This window comes from Myotis daubentonii, chromosome 6, assembly GCF_963259705.1.
Source record: "Myotis daubentonii chromosome 6, mMyoDau2.1, whole genome shotgun sequence".
Classification (NCBI taxonomy): domain Eukaryota; kingdom Metazoa; phylum Chordata; class Mammalia; order Chiroptera; family Vespertilionidae; genus Myotis; species Myotis daubentonii.
Window position 1 is genome coordinate 88887745 of NC_081845.1, and position 23337 is coordinate 88911081.

Consider the following 23337-nt stretch of genomic DNA (forward strand, 5'->3'; position numbering starts at 1 on the left):
ATAAATGATTCTCTCTCATCATTGATGCTTCTATCTCTCTCTCCCTCTCCTAAATCAATAGAGATATATTTAAAAGAAATAAAAATTACTTAGCCATTTAGGAAAAACCCAAATCACTTAGAAATGTCATGGTGTATAGAGTGAATGGTTGACATCTAGTGACAATTTGTCCACCTACCTATTTTTAAAATGCCTTCCAGTAAGAGAAACCCAATATCCCTTGTTAGAAACTCCTTTCCATTAACCTTTAATGCTCTGTGATTGAAAATTAAACAAGTTTTGTATTCCCTGGAAGCTAACCCTTTGGCAAATTTAATAAAAAACTTCAAGAAAATGTAGAACCTTTTTAAAGGGAGAGATCAGATAGCCTAGTTTTGCAATGGTTCAAGATTAATCAAGAAATTTAACAGCATCTTTAGGTAAGCTATAAGTCTAGCAAAAACAATTGCTTTCTTATAAATAGAAAAATAAAAATGAGAGCAAAATGCATTATTTTGACCCCTTCAAAGTACCATATCTAAGATATATACATCCTTGCCGTTACTCCAGGTTGGTTTTTAAACTATAAACCTCTGGGGCAATTTCAGCTTCTGGTTCAGTGATTATTCTGTATTTCTTCCCATTCTGCAATAGCTTCTGACAATGTGAAAGCTTGTCGATGTTTATGAATTACTTAGAGGAGTCCTTTACAGACGTGGAAATATCATTGATGAAGGACTCATTATTGCTTGCTATGTATAGTGGAAAAGGCAAAAATAAATTAATGTCTTTGTAAAGAATTCAAATATATTCTTAGCAGTCTACTGTGCTTTGCTATGAAAGATGAGAGAGCTTCACGTGCCTTTTGACATGGGTTGCAGAAACCATAGTAGATTATAACATGACCCCAGAATTTTTAACACGTAAAACTTTGACAGTCATTTTGGTGTTACAGTGACCCAAGCAGAGGGAATGGAGGTCAGACAGTCTGGGTCACATGTAACACCAAACGAAAGGTCCACTGACAAACCAGGTCTGTGTATTTGCTCCAAAATTCAATACTCGATGTCAACTTTTCTGTTAACCTCAAATATCAGAGAACATACCTGCTTCTGTGCACCAGTAAATTTCCTCGTGTCTGTCTTCAGTGAAAACTGCTCCCAGGAAGGGAGACTGCGGGTTGCTTTGGGCATTGTGGCATTGTGTTTATTTTCAGCATTGCAGGTTCACAGTAGGGTTGGGCTTCATCAGACTCTGAATTAAAATGACCTGTGGACAATTCTTTGCTCCCATTCTTTTTTTAAAAATATATTTTATTGATTTTTTACAGAGAGGAAGGGAGAAGGATAGAGAGTTAGAAACATCGATGAGAGAGAAACATTGACCAGCTGCCTCCTGCACACTCCCTACTGGGGATGTGCCCACAACCAAGGTACATGCCCTTGACTGGAATCGAACCTGAAACCTTTCAGTCCGCAGGCCGATGCTCTATCCACTGAGCCAAACCCGTTAGGGCTGCTCCCATTCTTTAGCTAAGTAGAAGCTTCCTTGGTGGAAGGGTCTCTAGTTCCACATCAGAATCACTTTCAGAACTGCTGTCTTCAAAGAATTCGATTCTTTGAAGTATCTACATTGGGCTACAGTGATCTTTTTCTTCTGAGGAGGCATTGTGCTTATCATCAGTTGGATTTCTGTCATTGAGCAGATTAGTGGCAGTGGCCATTGGCATTCCAGGGACAAGAAATAACGGCATGGCATGGCATGGGTGAACTCTTTGCAGCTGACTTTCTTCTTTGCGACTTAGGTGACATTTAGGGAACATGACACCCAGGCAGGAGGTACCCTGTGGGCATGTCTCAGATTTATGAGGCTGTGTGGGCTTTTACATGTTTATTGTGTCACTATCAAGTACATGTAAGTTGTCACACGTGTGTCATGATGTCTTAATTTAGAAAATAGTGCCCAGAAAGCCCTTTGCCATCACTGTCTCCCTCTGGGTTTTAGATGCCAATGTTTTACCTGCATCCTTATTTGTTAGCTTTCTCTCTCTGGCTCACTACATCTTGCTTGCTGTCACCTGTGTCTGCATTCATACTCCCCTGACCTCCCAACACAACCTTCCCTGAACCCACTCCATTGTATCCTAGTCTATCAGCTCCCTTCCAAATTCCTTTCTTAGTCCATCCATCACTTCAAGCACTCTATTACCCTCAACTCAATTCTTGCCCAGTTGTCCTTACATATATGTGATAAACTTTGGATCAATCCTATCGTTCACTTTCTCCTTCCCACCATCAGCCTCGTCTGGACTGCCACAGGCAATCATAAAACCATGAGGCATGAAGCCACTGCAAACTTCTCCGCTCCACACGCATCACAACCCCTCCCCAGCACAAGCATGCCTTTGCACATCTTTCAACAGTGGCTTCCCACATTTCCCTTCCGAAATGAACTAGACATTATTGATTGACTTCCCAGAATCCATTCCCCACTTTTCCTCCCGAAGGCCCTCAGGTTTTCCTTTGAGGAAGTGCCCCTCCCCCATTCTCAAGGCTATAGTTTGGGTGGGTTAGGCCTCATTCCCACCTTCAGGGGTGGGGCCAGATGAGCTTCAGCTAATCAGCATTTCTGTTCTTCTAGTCATAATGATTGGTTCCTCCAAATAAACACACCATCCAATTTGAGCCAAGGTGACAATTGTAGGGGCTTCTGGGAAATACCAGTAAGACTTCTCTCTTCTGCAGGATCCCCAGAGGAGACCTCCCTCTGGGTGTTGCAGTGTGGGTACGGTATCTATAGCTGCTGAAACACGAGGGGCAGGTGAACAAGAGAATCACAGGAGCTAGATGGAATCCTGAGCCTCTGGGCCTAACCATGCCCAGGTCCAGGTCTGCCTTTAGCCTGACTGTCACGTTACATGTAAATGTCCTGGTTGCTTCTTTTAAAGCCAGTTTGTATTGAGCTTTCCATTCTTGCTTCATTTCAAAATCTACCTGTTCCCTCAAATCCCTCACTTTACTCCACTCCCAGCAAATGATCTTGCCTTCTGGTTCAAAGAGGAGACAGAAGTCAACTAATGCCATCAACTTATTTCCCTGGCACCGGTTTCTGAATGGGAACCTATCTCCTGCCTTCCTTTTAGTCTTTCTCCTCCACCTTCTCAGAAACTCAGTTTCTCCCATGTCTTTGTCTTCTCTCCACTAATCCTTCTCATGCACCTTTCATTCTGGTTCAAGTGCTTTCCAATGTAAAATAAAAACAGCCATAACCTTTCATAACTCACCTCCTTATGTTCTTGCCTCTCTTCTATTCTTCTCTGATACATTTCTTGGGGTGGGAGTGAATGTGCTATCACAAAGAATTCAGTTGGGGTCCTGGCCGGTTTGGCTCACTGGATTGAGTATCGGCCTGTGAACTGAAGGGTCCTGGGTTCAATTCTGGTCAAGGGCACATGCCTAGGTTGTGGGCTCGATCCCCAGTGGGGGACTTGTAGGAAGCAGCCGATCCATGATTCTCTCTCATCATGGATGTTTCTATCTCTCTCTCTCTCCCACTTCCTTCCTCTCTGAAATCAATCCTATCTAATAAAAGAGAAACATGGTAATTAGCGTACAACCGCTACCTTTCCCATTGGCTAATCAGGGTGATATGCAAATTAACTGCCAGCCAAGATGGCAGCCGGCAGCCAGGCAGCTTGAAACTAACATGAGGCTTGCTTGCTTCAGTGACCCAGGAAACCAACGTTCCCCACCTGCCTTGCCGGCCTCTGAGCCTGCAGTTTGAAACATTGTAACAAATATAGAAGCTAAACAAAACCCCAGAAACCTGTTTTCAGCGGGCAGGGATCTCAGAGCTGGAGTTATACATTGTTTCGATTATAGAACCCAAACAAACCAGATACCTGCTTTCAGCAGCAGAGGCCTCAGAGCTGGAGCCAGAGCTAAAGCTGGCCCAGAATAAAAAAAAAAAGAAAAAAAGGAGCAGTTGGGAGCTTCAGCCCTCAGCCCCTCACCCAGGCTGGCCAGGCACCCCAGTGGGGACTCCCACCCTGATCCAGGACACCCTTCAGGGCAAAGCAGCCAGCACACACCCGTGCACCAGGCCTCTATCCTATATAGTAAAAGGGTAATATGCCTCCCAGCCCCGGGATCAGCGGAGCCAAGAGGCCTTCCGGCACCAGGATCAGCGTGATGGGGCAGCGCCCAAACCCCCTGATTGCCCTGCGGCTCTGTGTGTGACAGGGGGCGGGGCCACAACCTCCCTATCCGGCCTGCTCTGTTTGTGACAGGGGAAGGTGCCCCAACCTCCTGATCAGCCCTGCTCTGTGCCTGATACGGGGGAGCTCCCCAACCCCCTGATTGCCCTGCGGCTCTGTGTGTGACAGGGTGCGGCGCCCCAACCCCCAATGGGCCCTACCCTGAGTGTGACTGAGGGTGGCATTACAACCTCCCGATCTGCCCTGCTCTGTGCATGACAGGGGGCCACACCCCAACTCCCCAATTGGCCCTGCTCTGAGCCCGACCAGGGGCTGCACCTAGGGATTGGGCCTGCCCTCTGCCATCCGGGAGCAGGCCTAAGCCAGCAGGGTGTTATTTCCCGAGGGGTCCCAGACTGCAAGAGGGTACAGGCCAGGCTGAGGGACCCCCCCCCTTCCCCCCGAGTGCACAAATTTTTGTGCACCGGGTCTCTAGTATATATATAAAATTCAGTTGGGGACATGCTTAATGAGGATCCATGGAGCAATCAAGAGGTTCCACTCAGTAGACATGTTTACATACAAGCCTGGGGAGGGGTGCTCAACACAGAAGCCTGGGCAAGAGACATAGATTGGGGCATCACTGGCATTTGGTAAATGGAAGCCACTGAAATTGGTGGGACCTCCCAGCAAGTGTGAGGAATGAGAATAGAAGACGGCTAAGATGGAGCTTTGGGGGATGTGGATGCTTACGGGGAAGTGGGAAAAAAGGGCATGTTTGAAGGAGACCGTGATAGAAAGCTCAGCGATAAGAGGAAAATAGGAGAGAGATCCACCCCAGAAGCCAAGGGAGTGTGCTCCCAGGAGAGAATGGTCAGTCAACTGCTACTGAGAGGTCAATATGATAGGACAGAATAGCTGGAGTTTCAAAGTGGCAGGGACAGAGGCCAGCTTTCAGTGGGGTGGGAGAGTAAGTGAGAGCTAAGTGGGAGGAAGAGAAAGCAACTATGGATGACTTTGTTTTACTTTCCAACTATCTTAGTTTAGATTGCTCCAGAAACAGACGCTGGGTGAGTACCTGGATGCAGGTAGTCTGTTCAGGAGGTGAACCTTGGAAGTACAAGTAAAGTAGGGTAAGGGGGACAGGAGTAGGGAGAAGTGCAGATGTTATTTTAATGCTCTGCTCTCTGACCCTTAGTGTCAGAAGAGGGGGGAGGGACAGGGTCAACCCCTTGTTAGGTCATCCGACCACATTATTCCTCTCTGTGACTGAGCTCTATACATATCTTATTTTATTTTTTAAATCAGACATCTTTTTTAAAAATGTATTTTTTATTGATTTCAGAAAGAAAAGGAGAGGGAGAGAGAGATAGAAACATCAATGATGAGAGAGAATCATTAATTGGCTGCCCTCTGCACGACACCTACTGGGGATTGAGCCCACATCCCTGACATGTGCCCTTGACACAATCGAGCCTGGGATCCTTCAGTCCATAACCCAACACTCTATCCACTGAGCCAAACCGGCTAGGGCTATACACTCTACTTTAAATAGAGAACCTGCTGACTTGACCTTTCTTTTCATGCATGCACCTGCACCATCATTGTTTCTCAGCATTTACTGATCATGCACCATGTGTTAGAGGCAATGAACCTTAGACCTAGCCAAGACATGGCTGGCTGCAGGACTGTGACAGCACATATGGAAGCAAATATGGAATTAAGATGAACTGGTCCTCTCCACTCTCACCTCTTTCTCAAAAGGTCAAGGGAAGAAGCAAATGAGGGTGTGACTGGGGAAAGAATAAAGCAGAGAGGGCTGGAAGAGGCTGGCAGTGCTTAAAGCCGAGGTAAGCTTGGCTGAGTTGTGAGTCCCGTGAACAATCTCTACGTGTACCGTTAGGTCTCCCTTCTATGGTATTGTAGAGGCAGAATTGTGAGGGCACATACACGCCTTCTGAATACACATTGAATGCACAGAGCCAGGTGACTTAGGGTAGACTCCCAGGAAGAGCGATCCCTGTGGTGCCCATGGGAAGGGAGCTAAACAATTGGATGCCTGTGATCTTGGTTCTGTCCTGATGACCTCACCCTTGATATGTTTGTCTGATCACCAGCCCCCCTCACACATTTCTGGGGGTCTGTCTTATGTCTAAAAAAAAAAAAAAAAGAAGGCCACATAAGTAGCCACACATGGGGAAGTAGCATGCATGTGTATGACTCTGGGAAAGTTTCAAATGCTGGGAAAGGGGAAACGGGAATCACAAGCATTTAGGAGGAGTCAACTGTGCACTTGCCTTGGAAATGGAGTGGAAGATTATGGCAGGTCTGTGGTTAGAGTTGGAGATAAACATTTTTCTTTCGATCAAACTCTCACACCCATGACTCAGATGGTACCGCTCACTGCTCAAGGGCACACTCCTCTCCTTCTTTAATCCCCCAGCAGAAGCCCTCTTCCTGTTCACCTATGAAATTATTATCCTTATTGGTCTTTAATAAATAAATGGTTTTTAAATGATACTGGTTTCATAGTAATTATCTATTAAATTACTATTTGAAAGTAAAATTTAAATTGATTTAACTCTTAGGCACAGATTGTTTCAATTGTTATCACTTTTTTTAATTGATCTTGGTTTTTGTACCAATCAATAGCTTGTCAGGACCCAAAGGGCACACTCAAATTGGGAGAGTCCAATAAAGTGATATTTATAAAGATGTTGGCTAGGTGTCAGGAAACCCAGGGGCGGGGGTGGGAGGTAGGAGGGGCTGGTAACTGAACTGCGCCCAGCATGGCCAATGGTGAACCTGAGGAGGGGCAGTGAAGGATTAAAGAAAACAGATAAGAATATAGTTGGGGCCAGGTGGATCCCTGTTCTTGGATGAGGACACAGTGACCCCGCCTGTAAGCCAAATCTTTATTTTATAGTCAGATCACACAAAGCAAAACAAGGGAGTGATCAAGATATTTACAATGTTCTTGTGAGTTTCAAATCTGCTTCTTTCCTGTTATTGCAATTCTCTGAACTCTATCAAGCTTTGTTTTGGCAGCACTTGCTGTACCTCCTGCAGCCCACATCCCTCAGCTACCTAGGACTCCAAGGTCAGACTATAAGGTCAAGCTTACATACAACCATAGCCTTTGGCTATAATTGTTTTGGGAGGGCTCTGCCCTCCAAGCTGGGACTTGTATGTGGCTTTGCCACAAGAGGACCGTGTCCTTTTGTCAGTCTGAGGCTTGATCCTGTGCAAACGCTGTAGCCACTCTCCACAGGTAACCACACCTAGGCCTGAAGGAGCAAGGACAGGGGAACAGATCATAGACACCAGGCAGGAGAGAGCCACTTGGGAAGGAGTGCCTTGACAGAAGCTGTGGCTGTCATTGAAGGACATGACCATCCCGGGGTGGCCACTCAGGAAGGAGCTGAGTAAGGGATGAGCACCTGGACATCTTCTCCCCTCTGATCTCTTGCCATGGATCCCCACTGGACAAACCCAGTCAGAATGCAGAAGATGAGGGTTGTCCCTTCACATCTCCCTTCCAGAGAAGAGGTCTGGAGGTGGAAACAGAAAATATCCTCATTCCAAAAAGCAAAAACCTGATTTCTCTTTTAGAGCCGGTGTTTCATAGCATATAGACTGCCCAGTTTACCAAACCTAAAGGGAAATAAAAAATCTCTTTCATCTTGACCTGGGGAAGGGATGGAGCTCTAAAACACCATCCTCTTTCCTGAAGAGGTGATCAGAATCAAAAGGGGGGAGTGTAGACTCTTCTCTCTGATGAATGCTCAAGTTTATTTTGATTGCCCTTGGCCAAATTCTGCATACCCACAATCCTTTATCTGTAACTCCAAATTCCAATGTACTTCTGAAACTGAATTTCTACATACTTCATTGATCAGCAAAACATGACCTATTGACATGAACGATTTATAACCATTATCTATCCCACTTAGTGTGAATATATTTGTTTTCTTGCAGAAAAATTGCTGATTATCAAAGATTTCCATAGACCTGCATTATGTAAAATTACATATATATATACTAGAGGACCGGTACACAAAAATTTGTGCACTCGGGGGCGAGGGGGAGAGGAGGAGGGGTCCCTCAGCCCGGCCTGTGCCCTCTTGCAGTCTGGGACCCCTCGGGAGATAACGACCTGCTGGCTTAGGCCTGCTCCCGGGTGGCAGAGGGCAGGCCTAATCCCTAGGTGAAGCCCCTGGTCGGGCTCAGAGCAGAGCCGATTGGGGAATTGGGGCGCCGCCCCCTGTCATGCACAGAGCAGAGATGATTGGGAGGTTGCGATGCCATCCTCAGTCACACTCAGGGTAGGGCCGATTGGGGGGTTGGGGCACCGCCCCCTGTCACACTCAAGGCAGGGTAGATGGCTAGGTTGCGGCGCCACCCCCTGTCATGCACAGAGCAGGGCTGATCAGGGGGTTGGGGCGCCGCCACTGTCACACTCAGGGCAGGGCCGATGGGGAGGTTATGGCTCTACCCCATCACACACAGAGCAGGGCCCATGGGGTGGGGGGGTTGGGGCGCTGCACCCTGTCACACACAGAGCCGCAGGGTGATCAGGAGGTTGGGGAGCTCCCCCCTATCAGGCACAGAGCGGGGCCAATCAGGGGGTTGGGGCGCCTTCCCCTGTCAGGAACAGAGCAGGGCTGATAGGGAGGTTGTGGCCCCGCCCCCTGTCACACACAGAGCCACAGGGCGATCAGGGGGTTTGGGCGCTGCCCCCTGTCATGCTGATCCTGGTGCCGGGAGACCTCGAAGCTCCGCTGATCCTGGTGCTGGGAGGCATATTACCCTTTTACTATATAGAATAGAGGCCTGGTGCATGGGTGGGGGCTGGCTGGTTTGCCCTGAAGGGTGTCCCGGATCAGGATGGGGTTCCCCACTGGGATGCCTGGCCAGCCTGGGTGAGGGGATGATGGCTGTTTGCAGCTGGTCACACACCCTTCAGGGTAGGGGTCCCCACTGGGGTGCCTGGCCAGTCTGGGTGAGGGGCTGAGGGCTGTTTTCAGGCTGGGACTGAAGCTCCCAACTGCTACTTTTTTTCTTTCTTTTTTTTTTAATTCTGAGCCAGCTTTAGCTCTGAGGCTCCAGCTCTTAGGCCTCCGCTCCTGAAAGCAGGTATCTGGTTTGTGTCGGTTCTACAATCGAAACTCTGTATCAACTCCAGGTCTGAGATCCCGGCTAGCTGAAAGCTGGTTTCTGGGGTTTTGTTTAGCTTCTATTTTTGTAACTATGTTTCAAACTGCCAGCTCAGAGGCCTGCAGTGGCAGGCGGGGAACGCTGGAGTCCTCCGTCACTGAAGCAAGCAAGCCTCATGTTAGTTTCAAGCTGCCTGGCTGCCGGCCGCCATCTTTGCTGTCAGTTAATTTGCATATCTCACTGATCAGCCAATGGGAAGGATAGCGGTTGTACGCCAATTACCATGTTTCTCTTTTATTAGATAGGATGTATATATATATATACTTTTTTTTCTTTTACACACACATACAATGCATATAAGTTCATGGCTTTTCCAAATTCCAAGACATTTCTAAATTCCAAAATCTATTTAGCTCCTGTGTCTTTAGATAAGAGATTTTATTTATTTTTTTTTAAGTTTTTCTTTATTTTTTTTAAATATATTTTATTGATTTTTTACAGAGAGGAAAGGAGAGAGACAGAGAGTTAGAAACATCGATGAGAGAGAAACATCAATCAGCTGCCTCCTGCACATCTCCCACTGGGGATGTGCCCGCAACCCAGATACATGCCCTTGACCGGAATCGAACCCGGGACCCTTCAGTCCGTAAGCCGACGCTCCATCCACTGAGCCAAACCGGTTTCGGCGAGATAAGAGATTTTAGAGTTGTGTTCTCATTCACACATCCATAACATTCTTTAGGGAAGAATATGGTGTGTTTTGTTTTTTATTTATAATTAATAGACTTTCTTTACAAATACAATTTGACTTTGACATAAAATATAAAAAGTTTTTTTAACTCAAAATTACTTTTTTTTTAGTATCACCCTGCCCCTTTGGAATATTATGTAAGATTAGGAAAGATAATAGATTATAGAACAGATAATAGATTATAGAACAGAATTAAAGCAGGAAAGGAGAGACTTTAAGGCAGCGGTTCTCAACCTGTGGGTCACAACCCCTTTGGGGGTCGAAGAACCCTTTCACAGGGGTCGCCTAAGACCATCGGAAAACACATATATAATTACATATTGTTTTTGTGATTAATCACTATGCTTTAATTATGTTCAATTTATAACAATGAAAATACATCCTGCATATCAGATATTTACATTACAATTCATAACAGTAGCAAAATAACAGTTATGAAGAAGCAACGAAAATAATTTTATGGTTGGGGGTCACCACAACATGTATTAAAGGGTCGCGGCATTAGGAAGGTTGAGAACCACTGTCTTAAGGGATACTCAAGGAGAATTTACTGAAAAGATTATTTGAGGGCTGTGGTCAGGGTCAAGGACAATGGTTATGAAAATGGATTTTAGAGCCAGACTTTCTGGGTTTAAATCCCAGTTTCACCATTCACTAGCTATGTGTTCTTCTCTAATTACTTAACTTCTTTGTGCCTTATTTTATATTTGAATAATACAGTAAAATGCTATTTAATTGATTTTTCACAACCACCCTCCTATGAAGTAGCTAAGACAGGCAAGTATTCCTTTGACCTATGAGGCAACCAGAGAAGTTAATATATTTGGATAGGGAATGAACTTGTGGCAAGTGAGGCCTGGCAGTCAGATCCCTCTGCTGCCAAGGTTGGGCTCTTTCCAATTCACTATCTGCCTCATTTAAAGGGGCCTGCCCCTCCCTGACTGCTCCAGGAGGGAGGCAGGTCATATGGTGTTCTTGGCACAGCCACTTCTCAAACAAGCAGGAGGAGCTTCTGGGGTGTTTCCAGAAATGTCAACCTTTGATATTCCTTGTTTCGTATCTCCACCCCCGTAATTACCCCAACTTGATTTAACAAACAACAATCACATGATCCACACAGTGTAATTTTATTTTGCCTGCAGAGGAATCAGGGATGAATAAGTGGATTTGATTGTCTTAGAAGAATTACATGCTATTTTCCATTCAAAGGGAGAACCGAAAGTGAGTTGTTTTTCCTCCTGAATGTGGGGTTTTAACCTGCTACACTGCAACTCTGCAGGTAGGCGTAAAATAAAGCCACATGTCATATCATCTCTTGCCTCCCGAGGACCGGTGGGAAGTGAAGCAGAGTCAGAGGGGTCCAGAGGCAAGTTACCAGAGTCAGAGTGTACAGCCGTAGCCAGCTTGGCTCAGTGGATAGGGTGTTGGGCCTCTCTCATCCTGACCACTGCTTCCCGACCGTGGAAGCCTGAGGGCAAGGGAGTCCGTGGAATCAGCCTCTCAGAGCACAGAGCAAAGCAAAGACAGGCGGAACTCGATCCCAGGGAAGGGTGGGCAAACGGAGAACAATCGCCCCAGAATTCCACCAATACAGATTGCAAAGGCATCTCTTTCCTGTAATGGGGATAGGTAATATTTTTAAGAAGTAGCAATTCACAGGAGGAATTCACACACTGCATTAATGTAACCATGCAGAAACTTCATTTTTTTTAATTTGACCTTTTCTCCTTTCTTTCCTTCTGATTCAAACCGGCCTCTTCAAGTATTCTGACTTACCTGCCTCCTTCTCCCCTACATGTCTGCTCTCTTAATCATTAAATCCCTGGGACAATGAGGCCCTGGTCAACATTAAACAAACTTAGGAACAAAGCCTCAGGCCTATCTTAGCGCTGGCCAATCAGCACCCTAGTGCCGACCAATCAGTATAGACCAAGACCCTAACCTAACTCATTTAGTCAGCATAGTTAATGCCCCTCCCCCCCCCCCCCCCCCCCGCCCCTCCAAATAACCCATCCCCTGGAAGCCATTGGTGAGGTCTTTGAGCATTAGCTCACCTGTGACTCTCAATGCAGCACCATTTCCTAAACTAATAAATCCTTACTTTCTTGCCTGCAATCACCTGTTTGCATTTGATTGGGCTTTGATGAGCACAGGCAGATGGGTCCCTTTAGACCAGTAACATTAATTATCCATTGCTGTGGACCAAGTTACCCCAAATGTAGTGGCTTAAAACAAGCACTCGTTATCTCACAGCTCCTAAGGGGCATAGATCTGGCAGCAGCCAGCTGGGTGGTTCTGGCTTGGGTATCCCATGAGATTGCAGATGTTTGAAGCTTGGACTGGGCTGGAGGTCCTGCATCCAAGATGGCTCACTCACATGGCTGTTGGCTAATAAAGTCAATAATTATCTCAGTTCCTTGCTGGCCATAGGCAGGGGTTTCAGTTCCTGACCACGTGGACTTCTCCGAAGAGCTGCTCCCAACATGGCAACTGGCCTCTCCCAGAGGGAGTGATTCAAGAGAGAGAGCAAGGAGAAAGCTTCATCCTTTCACCAACTACCTCCAGAAGCCTACCAATCACACCATCGCTTTTGCCACATTCCATGTATTGGAATTCCCAAGTTTAGCTCACATTTAAGGGGAGGGGAACTAGGTTCCACCTTTAAAAAAAAAAAAAATAAATAAATAAAAAATATATATATATATATACTAGGGGCCCGGTGCACGAAATTTGTGCACTGGGTGGGGGGGGTGGGGGGAGTGTCCTTCAGCCCAGCCTGCCCCCTCTCACATACTGGGAGCCCTCAGGCGTTGACCCCCATCACCCTCCAATCGCAGGATCGGCCCCTTGCCCAGGCCTGACGCCTCCGCCAAAGGTGTCAGGCTTGGACAGGGGACCCCCATCTCCCCCCGATCACTGGCTCTGGCCCTCGCCCAGGACTGAGGCCTTTGGCCCAGGAATCATGCCTGGGCAGGGGACCCCCATCTCCCCCCGATCACTGGCTCTGGCCCTCGCCCAGGACTGAGGCCTCTGGCCCAGGAATCATGCCTGGGCAGGGGACCCCCATCTCCCTCTGATCGCTTGCTCCACCCCCCGCCCAAGCCTGACGCCTCTGACCCAGGCTTCAGGCCTGGGCAAAGGGACCATCATATCCCCCCAATCCCCGGCTCAGCCCCCCGCCCAGGCCTGATGCCTCGGCCAGAGGAGTTGACCCTCATCACCCTCCGATCACCAACCACCGGATCGGCCCCTTGACCAGGCCTGAGGCCTCCGGCAGAGGTGTCAGGCCTGGGCAGGGGACCCCCAGCTCCCCGTGGTTGCAGGCTCCGCCCCTTCCCAGGCCTAATGCCTCTGGGCAGCGGGGACCCACAGCTGCAGCGGCCCCACGATCATGGGCTCCGCTTTAGGCCCAGGCAAGGGACCCCTAGCTCCCGGGACTGCCAGCTTCGACCGTGTCCAGCTCCCATCGCTGGCTCCACCCCTACTTCCTGCTATCACTGGCCAGGGCGGAAAAGGCACCTGATTCTCTGATCATGGCTGGGGGGCAGGGCAAAGGCGGCCCCAGGGCCGCCTTTGCCCTGCCCCCCAGCTCTTAGCTCCCCCCTGGGTTTCCGATCACTGTCAGTGGCAGGGGGCTTCTTCCTGCTTTCCCTTTCGCCTCCCTGCATTGTGCCTACATATGCAAATTAACCGCCATCTTGTTGACAGTTAACTGCCAATCTTAGTTGGCAGTTAATTTGCATATAGCCCTGATTAGCCAATGAAAAGGGTATCGTCGTACGCCAATTACCATTTTTCTCTTTTATTAGTGTAGATTTTTTTTTTTTTTTTACAGAGAGGAAGGGAGAGGGATAGAGAGTTAGAAACATCAATGAGAGAGAAACATTGATCAGCTGCCTCCTGCACACACCCTACTGGGGATGTGCCCACAACCAAGGTACATGCCCGTGACTGGAATCAAACCTGGGACCCTTCAGTCTGCAGGTCGATGCTCTATCCACTGAGCCAAACCGGTTAGGGCTAGGTTCCACCTTTTGAAGTGAGGAGTAGTTAATAACTGAAGAACCTATTTAAAACCACCATATACTTGGAAGGAGATTAGAAGGGAAAATTGTTCAGGGTGGTTTCATAATAGAAATGGAGGGTTGGTCTGCCAAAGATCTGAGAAGATCTCTGAAGAAGGTTCTCAGTGCCCATCCACACCCTCCTCTCCTCCCAGACACCAAGGGCCCTGGGACACCCTGTTAGTGGAGCCCTGCAGGGACCCATCCTTGTTGGCAATCCCCGCGCCTTCTTAATCTCCCCCACTCATTATTATACCTACCCCAGTGCCCTCTATGTTGCTTGGCTCCTTATTCTTGAGAAACAGTTCGTCTAATTTGACTGGAGTATTCATGGTTTATAATGGACCCACACATCCCTCCGGCAAGTTACCAGAGGCTTAACAGATCTAAAGAAATCAGTCTCTACAATCTCTTTCATGTGGGAGAAAGGCTGCTTCAGTGGCTCTAGTAAGGCACTCCTGACTCCCCAACAATATCTTAAAACAACCGAACACCTGCTCAACAATGTATGCATTATCCCAGCAAAGCTGAAGACCTGTTTATGATTTGCAACTGACAAGAAACCTGCACCAGGAGAGAGAGAGACTGCGTGGCAGAGGTTAGACGTGAAACGTGGGGTTGCTCCCCAGCAAGGGGCCCTGCACTGAACGTGGTCTGCTCGGCAGGATCCCTGAAGCCATCACCCACCACTATCCCCTCAGCAAAACAGGGAGCTCACGTCAGGAGCCCAGGGCAATAGGGAGTTGGTAGGAGGTTCTTTTATTTTCAATGGTTTGGGGAGACGGATGTGGACACAGAGCAATTACAAAGCACTACTAGGCTGCCGCTGGTTCTCCAGAAGATGAGTGAGTATATATTGAGGCAGCAATTCTCAAACGGTTGGTCAGGAACTCTTTATACTCTTAAAAAGTATCAAAGACCCCAAATCTTTGCTTGTGTGTTATTTAACATCTATTTACTGTATCAATTAACTTCACTTAATATTTACCATATTAGAAATTAAAACAGGAAAAAATTATTATTTTTAAATGAGTTAAATGCTTTAAAGTCAATGATACCTATTACATGTTAACATAACGTTAAAATAACTATTTTCAAAAATATAGAACGGTGGCATGGTGGTGTATTTTTGCAAATCTCTTAAATGTCAGGCCTAGTAGAATCAGCTGGATTGTCATATCTGCTTCTGCATTCAATCTGTTGTGAAATCACAAACAGATAACCTGTGGGGAAAGAACTCTGAAGAGCCACAGGAGCATGAGAAGGCAGGTGAATCTTAGTATTATTATGAAAATAGTTGACCTCAGAAACAAATCCTTTGAGAACCACTAAATTAAAGAGGTATTACAAACTCTCCTCTTAATTTTGCTGATGGCAGACTCTAAACAAGGGAGTGCTAAAATCAGCACTTCATGGCTGACCTGCCCAGACATGCAAGGCCACCGGGGCTAATCTCAGTGTTAGAGGGGAGCCACAGGGATGACTAAAAGGAAGAGCTGCCCAGAGGAATGGAAAAGCCTGGATGGCACATCAGAGCACAAGGGGAATTTAGCTCCTGTGTAAGATTTTTACTAATATCTGCTTCCCAGGAACTCCTTGTGGGAAGGCTAAGGTTCACTTCCTTTTGAAATTAGATGTAGCCATGCAACTTGCTCTGAACAGAGTGATGTGTGACGTTTTCAGGAAGAAGCTCCAGGAGCCACTTTTGCTCTTTGCTGTAGTCTTTCCCTCTTGGTAATTGTCAATGTTCCATGTGGCTATTGGCTGCCCCATCAGCCCAGGGTCTAGGGCAGTGATGGCGAACCTGACACGCGTGTCAGTGGTGACACGCGAACTCATTTTTTTGGTTGATTTTTCTTTGTTAAATGGCATTTAAATATATAAACTAAATATCAAAAGTATAAATCTTTGTTTTACTATGGTTGCAAATATCAAAAAATTTCTCTATGTGACACGGCACCAGAGTTAAGTTAGGGATTTTCAAAATGCTGACAGGCCGAGCGCAAAAGGTTCGCCATCACTGGTCTAGGGTGAGGACAACACTGATGGGGGACCATCCCTAGCTAACCCTTGCTGGACATAAAATACAAATGAAAAACAGCATGTGTGGTTTTCAGCCATTGAGATGTTGGGGTTGTTTGTTATAACAGCACAATCTGTCTCCTCCTGACTGATACAGCCACCTGACTAGAAAGGCAAGTAAAGGATACAAAATGTGCCATGTAATGCATACCTATTGGGAGCTTACTGTGCACCAAACACAATGCTAGGTGCTACGATTACAAATGGTTTAGATTTGGCACCACCCTCAAAGGGCATATCAACAAATAAATAATAAACAAACAAGCAAACAAACAAACTGCCTCTCTGTTGCAATTACCACTATTTTAACAAAGGTGAAGCTAGGGGATGATGGGAGGGAGAAGTCCTTGAGAATTGCATCTGTCATGGAACCGGCAAGGATCAGATAGCATACTTACCTGGGATTTTTGAAGGGATTTATTTTATTTTATTTTATTATTTTATTTTTTTACTGAAGAAACAATTTTTGAGATGTGGGCAAGGTTCAAGTGGCCAACAGGGATATGGAGGCATTCATGGCAATCAACAGGGGAAAGACAACCCCACCGCAGCCCGAAGGACAGGGTTAGGCATGGTGTTACTGGGCCTGGCAAGATCTGGACTCATTGCAGAGGAGCTGTGTGACGCCAGCTGTGGTTCTAGAAGGGCACAGTCATTGCCACAACCACATCAAAACAGGCAGGGAGCAGGAGAAAGCAGAGCTCTCAATTCTCTCTCCTTCTGCTCTCTGATCTCCTGTCTCTGCCTCCTACTGGCCAGATCCATTCGGACACAAGAGACAGGGGGCTGGTTGTTCAGGTGGTCTCTAAATTCAAGGACAAATATCCTTATAAGAAGGAGGCAGAAGAATTAAGACAGAAGAGAAGCAGGCCACGGGATAGACGCAGTCACAGAGAGAAGATGCTGTGCTGCTGGCTTTGAGGACAAGAAGGGGACCCTGAGCCAAGGAATGCAGCTCTGGATGCTGGAAAAGGCAAAGACGACAGCTCCTCCCCAGAGCCTCTGGCAGGAGCACAGCCGCCAACCTCATGATTTTAGCCCAGTACAACTCATTTCAAACGCTGGTCTAGAACTGTAGGAGAATAATTTTGTTTTAAGTCACCAGTTTGTGGCAACTTGTTACAGCAGTAATATGAAAAGTCAACAGCTCAGGACAGAATGTCCACTTCCTCTAAATCCTAAGGACTTGATACTGGATCAAGTTCATTATGTCATGTGACTTCTCACTTGTGAAAATATGGCTTTTGTTCTCCTCACCCCCACACCCAGTTCTCCTGACAAATCCAGACATCAAATTCAGCAGTGGACAGAGCCTTGAACAGTCCTCGGTGGTCCTCAGGCCCTTTGTAAACAGATTTCTGTCAGGCCTGTCCCCACCAGTTTCAAACATATCCAGACACACCCCCACCCTCTGTAATGTACTGTCTATGTTTTGAATAACATCATAAGAAATCTTGAGTCTAAGGCTAAAATCATTTCAGCTTTTCTGACTGTCTTGCTGCCTTTTGTTCTAGTCAGTTTTACAATCAGTTATTCTTTCCTCTCCACTAGTCTGTTGATTCTGCAAGACCAGAAACTCTATACCCATTTCCTAATATGCACTTGGCAGTTGGTGGGTTCCAGTGGATGCTTGAGTCTTGCTATTCCACAACAATAGAGTTTTGGATGCAATAAATAGGCTGGTTTGAGTATAAAGATTCTTAGTACATAGATTCATTATTGAGTGTGCGTTACCATCCAAAATCTTAAAAGACTGTAGCTCTTTGTTTCAGAGAGAGAGAGAGAGAGAGAGAGAGAGAGAGAGAGAGAGAGAGAGAGAGAGAGAGAGAGAGAGAGATCTCCCCATCCATTCCTAACACATACTAAACTTTGACTTTAGGAATCAGATTGTCCTGGGTTTAAATCCCAGCTTTTCCATCTATCAACTATACAACTTTGGGAAAATTACTTAACCTCTCTAAACCTCAGTTTCCTCAGCTGCCAGATTGATGCTCTGTTCATTGCAGGATTATTGTAGGTGCACATGATGCCTAGCATGGAGTTTGCTTGGAGGGTAGGAAGCATTACAAAAATGGTATCCACTTAGTCTATGACTTCTTCCATATTCTTCTTTTTAAAACGGTGAGGCCAAGATTGTGAATGTTCTTTGGGAGCACAAGTGGAGAAGTATACCTTGAAAGAGGCAGCTGACCGTCTACAACCAGGGCCTAGACTACAGTAGAAGGAGTGGGATGAGTCATAAGTATGCAGGGTGAGATCACGTTTTTACATAAAATGTTGATAATTTTTTTGCATTGATTCTGACTTTTCAAAATATTGCATTAAAATACTATTTATCTTGATTACCTACTTTATTGGCATGCTCTTATTTAAATTTTGCACCCAAAGCAATGCTTTATTCACCTGTCCCTAGTCCTGCTCTGCCTACAGAACGTTGTGTCAGTTACATCACGGCCTAAGCACAGGACCAGAACAGCCAGAGAAGCCTGAAGGAAAAGACCTCGGATTTCCCCTGAGTTTGAGCTTGTGCTTTCCAAACCCTAGAAACTATTACCTGGCATAGAACAAGAGCAGACGGCGTGGACTACAACTCCCAAAAGGCCGCGCGGCACGGGGCCCTCTCCGATTGGCTGCACGGCTCGGAACCAACGCCGATTGGCTGCGCTGGCCCCGCCCCGCCCGCCCTGGCCGGGATGACCCAGGGCGGCGAGTCCCGGGCGAGAGTGCTCCCGAAGCCGGCTACTCGGGCGAGTCTCGCCCAGGCCCACAGGTTCCATGGCGGCGCGGCCGATGTCCCGGATGCTGCGGCGGGTCCTGAGGTCCAGTGTCCGGAGCTGCAGCTCAGGGGCTCCCGTGACGCAGCCCCGACCCGGGGAGCCCTCCCAATCTGCGGCGGAGGTGAGCCCGCGCGCCGCATCTGCACCCTCCCGGGGGCGGCTGCCTGGCAAGCTGCCCCCTATGCCCCGAGAACCACCCAGGCTAGCCTGGGAGGGACGCCTCGTCGCTTATTGGGGGTGGGGAGAGGGGTGCAGTGATGTTCCCTAGATGGACTGCCCGTCTCTCATACTTCGGGGTGGGGGAGGGGCTCGCTCCTTGGGGGTCTTGCTTAAGCACCTCCCTGCCCACCAGCCCTGCAGCCCCCACCAGGTCTGAGTGGCCTCGGGGCTGGGGGGCAGGCGGATAGGGCTTTGGGTCCTAGGAGATGTTATCAGTACCCCTCTCAGCCCCGCCCCACGCTCAACCTCTTCCTTAAACATTTCCTCCCCACCCCCCAGCGGACTTGTCTGGGTATGACCAGGTGTTCCTGAGACACCCTTCTGTAAAGTGTGACACTGCCTAGAAATGTCACCTTGGTGCCACCAGTAGTTGTCACCTCAGTGGTCACAGGGCTCTGACTTTCTGTTTCATCTTCACTCCCCTCTGGAGGGTTCAGCCGCATTTAGGGCAGCCAGCAGGGAGCAGGACCTGGGCCCTTCAGGTTAGGGGTTCGGTATCTATCTCTTCAGGGTGGGGAGCCCCCTTCCCCCCACCACCCCAGTCCTTGACAGCATCCCTCAGAGTGGTTCCTATAATCACAAGTTTTAAGTTTGCTCTTGTTTTGTGTTTGTGGCCAGAGAATAATTTGGGGAGAAGCATCTCTTTTTATTTGGTGAAACCTATTTCTAGACCCATCTGGTCCTTCTCCTCCCATCTGCCAGCACAAGCCTTCAAGTCCTGGGGTTCAGCAGCTCCTGCTTCCCCACCACCCACACTACTGCCCAATGAGGGGGAGCCTAATTTGCGGTCCCCTCTGGGATCCTCAGATAAGACGGTCCAGTTGCTGGGAGATGGAGAAAATGTTCAGTATTCTTGGCCTCTGCACTCCACTGAGGGGGAAGTAGGAAAGCCGAGATTGCTGAGAGATCTTTAAACAGTTCCAGAAAAGGGATGTTCCTGCTTCCCCCTCTCCTAGTTCATTTTAGATCTTTCAGGAGAGGACCCGTGCTAAGTGCGTCAGCCCTCACAGGAAATCATGGAGTCGAGTCTGTAAATCTGAAGAGCAGAGTATATTTCAGGTGTGAGGGCTTATGGAGTCACAGGGCTGTAAGGGTCAGGAACTCAAACTCTGGTGCCTGTGGGGAGGATGGGGGAGAGCCTGCCCCCACCCTTTCCTATGCACCGGGAAGGGAGCTCTCGTGAGCAGGGAGAGCATGGACGGTGGGACAGAGGACCTGGATGTGAGTCCCAGCCCTGCTGCTCCCTAGCTGTGTGAGCTTCACCTCCCAGTGCCCCCTCTTCCCGTTTGTAAAGTGGAATAATAGTGTCTACTCCATCAGGTGGCTATAGGGACTATAATGTATACACACACACACACACACACACACACACACACACGCACACTTAGAACAAAGCCTGGCACGCGTACGTGCTCTGGTAAGCATGTGTCTGTGGTAATTATTATCTTTGTTGCCACTGGCCCATGCGGTGTCCCGTTAGCCTCCTCCCACCTGGACATTCAAGATAGTCATTCTGTCATCTATTGGACCACAGCCCGCCCATCTCGGTCGTTCCCCTCTGGAGTTGTCCTCAGCGGACAGGTTGTCCCTGGAGTGCCGGATGCTCTCCTGCCTTTCTTGGAATTTTCCCACAGCGCGCAGCGCGGGGATCTGCCTGCAGTGGAGTCAGCAGATGTTTTTGATTGTTTGCAACCCAAGTGAGGGGCATGGACCGTAGGCACAGGAAAGGGAGCCCCAAGTTTACAATCTTGCTCGGCCTCCAATTTTCCCTGGCTCCTGGGCTGCCACTTCTTCCCTCTTCCGGTCTTCAAAACCAGAGGCTTGAAGCAGCCTGTCTTTACACAGTGGGGAGGGCACAGAATGTCTTGGAGGCTCTCAAGGTGAGACAAGCCTGGAAGCACATGTGTTCAGCCTATCCCAGAGCCTGCCAGTTGGCGGGATCAGGGGTGGGGGCCCCTGGACCCCTATCCCCCTTTCCTTCCTGCAGGGTACCTTTTCCCACACCCTGCACAGGACCTGGGCCCTCTGGTTTGGGATGGGCGCGGGGGTTGCTTGGAGAGACAGAGGGGCAAGCCACTGGGTAGAAACATTTCTGTGTTGGGGTGTGGGTGTGAGAGCTGGCTGTGAGGCTAGCTGAAAGGAGGCCTTGGGGTTGGTCCAAGGACAGGTTGAGCAGCTTCTACAGGTAGAAAGGGTAAGTGGCGGCGTGTGGGCACATGGGGATGTGGGCACGTGGGCACGTGGGCACGTGGAAGGGGAGAGATGGCTACCTGCCATTGTGATTGGGGCGGCCTGGACAGTCTTCTCCAGAGGGCTTACCCCAGTCCAGAAGCACTGCACCCCTCTTCTGCCCTCTCAGGCTCCATGTGGGCTTTGTTGGGGCAACAAGGGACCGGTCTCGGGTGCTGGGGCTGCTGCCTCAGGCAGGGGAGAGAGGGACTCCGCAAGGCCATGGCACCCGGCTGTGCAAATGGCTGGAAAGGAGAGATGATGGAGACGGGTTATGAGGAAGGAACTGGGTATAGGAGAAGGTAGGAAGGACAGCAGGGCCTGGCCTGGGGCAGGACACGTGGAGGGAAAGAAGACAGAGGGCAAGCAGGGTGTTATCTGGACTCCCAGCCTGGGCAGCTCTGTAAAACCTTTGCTTCCGTAAGTGTGACACTCCTCCCCAGGAGCCATAGATGTGTAGACCTCACACTTAGGGTGGGGAGGAGGGGGGGAGGGAGCTGTAGGTGTGTACACCTCACACTTAGGGGGTGGTGAGGGGAGGAGGGAGTGAGGCCGGGGGCTGGGCGCTGTGCTAAGTCCTCTCACGTGGCAGGAGTTAATTTTGAGGCACCCGGGGTATACATCATTGCAAACTGCTGGTCAGGCAGGGCCACTGATACTCGAGTTCGGCGTGTGCTTTTTCTCCTGCATAACCCTGCTACCCTGTGTATACTCTAGAGCAGTGATGGTGAACCTATGACACGCGTACTCATTTTTTTTGGTTTATTTTTCTTTGTTAAATGGCATTTAAATATATCAAAAAAATATCAAAAATATACGTCTTTGTTTTACTATGGTTGCAAATATCAAAAAATTTCTATATGTGATATGGCACCAGAGTTAAGTTAGGGTTTTTCAAAATGCTGACACGCCGAGCTCAAAAGGTTCGCCATCACTGCTCTAGAGCTATTCGGGGGCTGGCCTTTACCATTGAAATCTAATGCCCAAGTGACTAATGCCAGGTGAGGCACATAACACCTTAGTACCACCCTGGCCCACGCCACTCCACTCTGCCCAAATCTGCCCTGGGCAGGGAGACAAGAGGTAGGCAGGTGGTAGCATGTGGTAGGCTGCTGAGAACTGGTTATTGGCACTGGTACCGGTGGTCCTGGAGGGATCGGACACCACTGTCCTGCCTTGGGTGCTGTGGCAGCAGGTCTAAGTCCCAGCCGTGGGTGGGAAGGCCAGGGCCTCGCAGGACCGGGAAGGGTGGGAGAACTAGTCACGGCACTCACAACTAGTGCTGCTCAAGAATGCTTGATTGATGGTTGCATGCGTGTAAGTAGGAGTTATTTTAAGAAAATGGCAGGAATCGCATATGTAATACCTACTCTGTGCCAGGAACACCGCCCATCGTTAGGTAGAAACGTTACCCACACTATATGGATGAGGAAGCCAAGGCTTAAGGAATTAGCTCCACAGGCAGTTAGTAAGGAGCAGAGCCAAGCTTGTAATTCAGGTTTGCCTGCTCTCAAAGCCTGTGCTGGAGCCACAGCCACCAGCGGAGTGAACCAGCTGCTGCTGCCTTTGTCCTGGGGTGGCTGGGCCAGTGGCCCTCAGGCCGGCTGCAGGGAGAAAGCTACAGCTCTTCAAACAAACACAACTCCAAAGCTCGCCCAGAGCCATTGGCAGGCTCTGGCCGCGGTGCTAGAAGCTCTGCAGTGATGCTGCCGGGCAAGCAGAGTTGGGAGCCGCGGTACCACCCCACACCACGTGGGCAGCAGAGGCCAACCCGGAAACGCGTGATGACCCCAGTGCAACTTTCTCTTTGGAGTAGGAGCCTGCCTCTTGGCTTGTTGACACAGTTTGCCACTTGCTACTGACATGTAGTGTGGACACAGGATA

At 48.5% G+C, this 23337-nt stretch overlaps 1 protein-coding gene across 5 annotated transcripts in view; it reads left to right on the forward strand.

Moving 5' to 3' along the window:
* The first annotated feature begins 18897 nt into the window (after positions 1 to 18897).
* The window catches only part of MOCS1 (molybdenum cofactor synthesis 1), a 37403-nt gene continuing 32963 nt past the window's right edge, over positions 18898 to 23337 (forward strand). For 2 of the 5 annotated variants that reach the window (XM_059701789.1, XM_059701790.1), the window contains exon 1: positions 18898 to 19126. In XM_059701789.1, coding sequence (XP_059557772.1) covers positions 19004 to 19126 — 123 coding nt within the window. In that variant the 5' untranslated portion in view covers positions 18898 to 19003. Of the gene's footprint in view, positions 19127 to 21083; positions 21105 to 23337 lie in introns of those variants that run through there. The other 3 variants (XM_059701787.1, XM_059701788.1, XM_059701791.1) reach the window with 2 other exon arrangements.